The sequence below is a fragment of the Astatotilapia calliptera genome, chromosome 7, assembly GCF_964374335.1.
Source record: "Astatotilapia calliptera chromosome 7, fAstCal68.1, whole genome shotgun sequence".
Taxonomy (NCBI): domain Eukaryota; kingdom Metazoa; phylum Chordata; class Actinopteri; order Cichliformes; family Cichlidae; genus Astatotilapia; species Astatotilapia calliptera.
Window position 1 is genome coordinate 27152095 of NC_137428.1, and position 6000 is coordinate 27158094.

The 6000-nt window shown below is 40.7% G+C and overlaps 1 protein-coding gene across 4 annotated transcripts; it reads right to left on the reverse strand.

The window, feature by feature from the left end:
- Positions 1-2529: 2529 nt before the first annotated feature.
- On the reverse strand, positions 2530-5644 carry ccdc74 (coiled-coil domain containing 74). Of its 4 annotated transcripts, none has more exons than XM_026176938.2 (7): positions 5191-5644; positions 4496-4543; positions 4281-4395; positions 3285-3480; positions 3082-3182; positions 2924-2983; positions 2530-2719 (listed from the first exon to the last, which is right to left on the reverse strand). In XM_026176938.2, the coding sequence occupies exons 1-7, from the start codon at positions 5480-5482 to the stop codon at positions 2593-2595; spliced, it is 939 nt and encodes a 312-aa protein (XP_026032723.2). In that variant the 5' UTR covers positions 5483-5644; the 3' UTR covers positions 2530-2592. The 4 variants fall into 4 exon arrangements, with proteins under 4 accessions (XP_026032723.2, XP_026032722.2, XP_080160470.1 ...); XM_026176937.2 differs by having other exon boundaries at positions 3285-3483; XM_080304344.1 differs by lacking the exon at positions 4496-4543.
- Positions 5645-6000: the final 356 nt, after the last annotated feature.

Here is a 6000-nt window from a genome sequence, read left to right on the forward strand (position 1 = left end):
ATCGCCACAGTTTAATTTCAGGGAGTCAGATTGTGTGTAAGCTATTAGTCTGCAAATAAATGCCCCTTCCCCCCGATTCATTCACACCACTAACACTTAAGACTTCATAAGAAACCTACACATTTTACAAACCATCTACTGCTTGTGCCTAACTATGTATCCTGTGAGAAAGTTAAAGGAATTCCAGTGTAGTGATGCAAACTGCAGTTAATTATAATTTAAATCAAGTTTTGAAGAGGATGATTACACGATGCAGGATTAGACCTGTGTCGGAAAGGTCAGTTTCTCTGAGACTAAACCTTGCTTAAAAAAAGCTTCTTATTTTATTTTAATTTTGAATAAATTATAGATACTAAAGCTCCTGAGCACAGTTGCAACCTTGCTCTCATGTGCCAGAACACAAACACAGAGTTTACCTTGACAAATCCTGCCCAGGGTCACACATACAGACATACAGGAACAAGATCCTCTTAAGTTTTTACCATATATTATAAAATCTCTGTATCCTCTATCCATGCAGTCTCTGGAAGTGTGGCGAACCCCCTCCCAGCCTTCACTTCTGAAATACTTAGCCTCTCCTATATTTTATTTTAACATCCTATCACGTTCCTGATCGTTGTCACCGGCATTCAATTCAAAGTTGAGCATGCTTTGATGTGAAGACTGACAACAGACAAGCAGTACACTGGTAATTATGGCACGAGATGCTGCTGTTAAAGTGTCAGTGCATTTTTAGACCAGTGTAAGGGTTTATATAGATGAGCGACTCACTGTTACAGCCTCCATGGCATGAGTCACCTTTCACCTCTCAGCCTGGTTTCCTAGAATATCCAGTCAGGTTTCTGTAAAGGTGTAAAGGGAAACCTGTTTACATGCTACTAAATGGACAGATAGATAGATATCCATAGATATCTTTAAATACTTCTAGATTTCTACAGGTACACCAGGTTCACAATAAAGGCTTCAGACAAAGAATTTTCACCCACTTCATTACTTCCTCATGTTTCAGTTTGTTGTTGCTTTGGCTCACATGTTTTTAAACAAGCCACTTCCTCATAGCATTTCTAAAACTTTAAGAAACCACACTTTTCTCTTGTTTCTTACAATATCACATAACATTACCTGTGACAACTGCATGCTCATAGTCTTACCTTAACTTTCTAAACTTTTTTGTTCTCACTAATTATTTTTTCATTCAGTTAGTGAAGAGTTAATACAAGACCACGGCCTAATTTAGCAGAACTGACAACGTTGCTGTAGCCAGGCCTGTCGAGTGGCCAATTCTCCTTTTGGTTATTTTAACTTCCTTGTTTTCAGCGCAGCATTCATATGACAAGCAAGTTCAATAAAAAGGCACACCACGGCTTGTTTATTTTATTCTGTTTCAACTTTATGCAGTGTTTATACTATAAATACATGTCCAATATAGATGTTATGCATGAATCAGCAACTAAAGGAGCCTGTGAGGGTTCTTCTAGAGAGAAGGAATAAAGGGATCGCAGCCTGTGAAGCACAAAATGACTCATAAACCATGTAAAGAGGACCGCAGTTGGGCTTAATTAAACACAAGTAATGCTCCACATAAACAAAGAAATCAAAGCTTTAAATACATTTCTTAATATATCTAATTATCGCCGTAAACTGCGCACTTTGGCAAATCTTCAGCGATCAAAACCTAAGTGACATTTCACTTCTCTTAAACTGACAAATCCAGTGTTTGCAGTGGTGTATGACCTTAGAAACCAGTGCTAACATAACAATAGGACATTTATTTAAGGCAGGATCACCTGTTGCCTATTTTGTGTCATTATATCTCAAATACGACACTCAGCATGCAAATAACTCTCCACACGATTGGTCCACTAAAAGGAACAGTATCCCGAAGAGTCAGGCGCAAAGGGAAAAATTTAAAAGAACAGCACTGTCTTGTGCAGAGGACATTTATACCCTTTCATCCTTATGCTTAAACTCAAATTGTAAATGATTAAATACTAATGCTTGGCCAGTAAAAATCATTAAACTGCTCTTTAGCACACTGAATGACAAAAAAAAGTGGCTTTATGAAAAACAAAGTGTGCTTTTATGCTTGCTTTTTTGTGAAGTGACAACAAGCCACAAATGTCCTGAAACTCAATGGTTGAAAAAAAAAAATTCCCAGTGAAAAGCTGAAATCAGTCCTTCTGCTATGTAGAAAAACTAAAAAAATCCAGGCCTTATAGAGCATTATTTGTGTTATCTGTCCATCTTACACATCATTATGAGCAATAATTGTCAATAAACGTGACGTGTCTGTATAGGGTTTTTTTTCCCGAGCAGCAGACATTTTGACATGCCATGACAGGAAGCACACAGGTGTGTTAATGATGGTTGCATTCCACTTAAGGGAGGCGCTTCCGTACGGCATGCTGCTTCACACTGGCAAGGCTTACTGGAAGAGGTAATCCAACTGGGCCGTCATTGACTAAGTGTTGTGCGATTCCTGCTGCGACCACTCTATCCTGCTCAACTTTATGACATCATAAAACATCATCAATCAGAAATGCTTTATTTCATTATATACCACAGAAATATGCTCTGGTATTTGTGTTCCTGTCACTGAACAGCCCTTCTCAAACGGTCTCTCTGCACAGCACGGGACCTCTTCTGTCTATCTGCAATGTTGTAGCCAAGGCTCTGTTTGAGGGCAGGGAAGACAACCCCAGACTGAGATGTTCCACACCTGGGAAATGATATGTGGATTTAACTCTGGGTGACTAACATGCTTGGCTTTTTTTTCTTTTTGACTCAGAAACCTCGATCTCTCTTGCAAAAGGCAGCTCTGGGCTATTATGCAACCAAGTTTTGTGAAAATTAGCACAACAGGGCTTTGAGGAATCTGTTTTGTGCACTGTGACAGAATACAAAATCAGACAAAATTACATACTGTTTTTCTGGGAATGACTGAAGGCCAAGTTTTGGTAATTTGTTTTCTTCTAAAGACCCGCTGAAACACACAAAGAAAATTAGAAACTGTTATCATAATTTTGCTGCTTTGAAGGCTTTTGTATGTCGCTGATGATGAAAATGATAATGCCACTTCACCGAGTTCCATCTGAAAGGTAGGCCTTAGCCATGATGTAGTTTTCTGGGGTGATTTTCTTGTTTGAAACGATGTCTCTGAGCAGTGCTTTCACACGCACGATCTAGATGACACAGGGTTGTACTTTAAGTAACTATTTTAAAAGCCACAACAAACAGAGCTACTAAAACACTGAATAGCTAAGCGTTGCCCTTCAGGCACTTACCTCCTGAGACTGTAAGCTGTTAGCATTATATAGCTGTCGGATGATGATCTCACACTCCTGTAGTGTGGGGGCCCGTGGGGGCTGGGAGGAACTGCTGTGAATTCGGAGAGGCTGCAGTGAAGTGATGAGGTGCCCATTGGCCTCCGTGCCATGGTCCTGCCTGGCTGAATCCAGAATTTCAGTGCTTGCTCCAATGCTACTGCAAGTCAATGAGATAATGTCATTGAGGGCGATGTATAACATGTATAAGGCAGTTTAGGTTGAGAATACCTGGTTGTTAACTCCCCCCACCCCCACCCCCTCACAGACAGGGGACTAGGTTCAATTCACTAGCCCACTTTGCTTCCAGCAGGATAATTCATGATGTCTCAAAGCTCAGATCATTTGAAACTGCTTTCTTGAACCTGACAGTGGATTCCTGTACTCAAATGGCCTCCACAGTCACCAGATCAAAAGCCAACCTGGTACTAACAGGTCAAGAAGTTTATAGACATGTAAAAAGGCACATATTCCAGAAATCAAAGGGCTCAGACTGCAGACCAGACCAACAAATAACTAATTACATACTGGCTTTTGCTTCTTTACATGCTTCACGTTCATATCCTCATGCTGTTTTACAGTGTTAATTTAACATGCACTATAATACTTGTGCACCTACATCACTACCTAATATGAGACAGCTGACATCTTGTTTTTCTGTAAAGTGATTAAAACACAGAGCTTGAATTAGTGTTCTCCTGCTTTTGATGGTTGCCTTACAGTAGCCTGTTATCTGAGCTTATCTGAGTATCTGCTTAGTAAGTTATTAATGAATGGCTGTTGTGCCATCATATCCATATTACTGCATCTGAATCTAATTTATCCATCAGTTCTTGTGTGCATAGCTTTGAAAAAAAAAAAGGGGGGGGGGGGGGGGAGCTAAGATCATTTATGAAATATAACCACACCTTGTAAATACTGAGCTAGATAAGTAGCTGAAAAAGGCCCACCACTCACCCGAGAGCCTGGTCCTGCAAGAGTCTCGTGTCCTGCAGTGGCTCCTCCATGTACAGTCCAGTATGGGCTTGACTGCCCTGAGTGGGTGGTCTACAGTTTTGTCGACTGTGTGCAACTCGTAGAAGAAGAAGGATCAGACATTAAGTTTAGGTGGCACATTGAAATTCACCTAAATGAAAACCTAATAAGTCATTACATGTGCTTAAACATGTTACCTTTTCTACTTGACTTAGGAGGCTCCATTATCACCTTATACTTCAACTCTGCAACATCCATAACAACAGAACTTTAATGTACTGTACACTGCAGGTGGGCTTAAACAACCAGTAAGCAACCCATGAGTCAAAACAGGCCTTGCTGCAGCAAGGATGCAACGACGAATGACCGGGGAGTCTCCTGGTGGGTGGTGACATGTTGTTATATGGAACAGCATGCGGCTCGCTCTGCAAAGTGACACCGGATATCTGCCCACCTCCCACTGAGAAATCATTAAAACTAAACCCTGGAGTTGCCATGCGTCCACCATACCTAGCCTGACCTTGTCTTGCCGCACCTTGTCAGGAGACAGGAGTCACAGACTCTGTGAATTCTTTAGATAATTATTTGACTTTGTGAGCCATGAAATAGGGTGGTTTCTTGAATGCCACAACCCTTCAAAATTCCCCACAGGGAATAATTGAGTGCTCTATCTGTCTAACTATCCACTATTAAAAAATCTCAGAAAGGCCAAATTACAGCATTAATTAAAGGCATGTGAAAACTTACTTTTGCTTACTTCATTCATTCCACAAAGCATTCTGCTTTTACTGCTTTTAAAAAGACCTATGGCAGGACTGCTGTCACTGACTTCTATGCTTTTACAAATAATTAACTTACACATACAAGAGTTATGAATGCACTGTTTCTTCACCTTTATTCTCCCGTCTGAGGTTCTCTATCTCTGCGTGGAGCTTCTTCAGTGTTTCCTTGTGCTGTTCTTGTAGGAACTGGACGTTTCTTTGCAGTGAAGCAACCCGGAGGTCCGTGCTGCCGCTCTGACAGGACGTCTCTGCCGCTGTTCTGCCCGCTGGCTTGATAACAGGTAGCGGGAGCCGCTGTTCAGGGTTAGCCGGTAAGCGTCGTAGCGAGCAAGGCTTCTCTAGCCGCCCTACTCTGGTCAAGTGTGGCAAATGGCGCACCGGTGGCAGGTTATGACTTGACATCGCTCTCCACTTTAGTACTTCAGGCCTCCCCTGACTGAAATAGCTCGCTGTTTCACCCTTCCCATTGTTTTCCAGTGAAGAAAAGTTAGCTATAGGTACTCCTACTTATAACTATTTTCACGCTCATTTGGCACTCGCTCGATCATACACAACGTTGCCGTGACAACCAAGATTCCTTTTTTTTTTCTTTTTCAGCCCTGACGTCGATCTTTCAGGCCAGCTGCGCATCCTTTCTTTTATCTTATTTCCTCTTCTAATATGTATTTTAACTAGTTTCAATTTGTTTTTGCTCAAATTAAATGTAGAAGTCCTACATAATATTCAAGACTGTTTGTAAAACTGTATTTATTATCTTTAACTTAAAAAATGGTGTTTTGCTATTATGTATCCCCCAATGATTTGTTTTCGGTTTTCTTGTACTTTAAATGTATTTAGGCAGTTTATGTTAATATCGGTCCTTGCTATAAATAAAGTTTTTTTTGTTTTGTTTTTTTAATAGAAGCTCGGTCTCCTTGGCT

Excerpts from the sequence above, each read along its gene's own strand:
- ccdc74 (XM_026176937.2), bottom strand. The coding sequence starts at position 5,482 with ATGTCAAGTCATAACCTGCCACCGGTGCGCCATTTGCCACACTTGACC. Across the intron at positions 4,544-5,190 it reads CCTCAGACGGGAGAATAAAG|AGTTGAAGTATAAGGTGATA; the intron begins GTGAAGAAACAG and ends TGGATGTTGCAG. Across the intron at positions 2,984-3,081 it reads TACCTTTCAGATGGAACTCG|CGGGTCTTTAGAAGAAAACA; the intron begins GTGAAGTGGCAT and ends TGTGTGTTTCAG.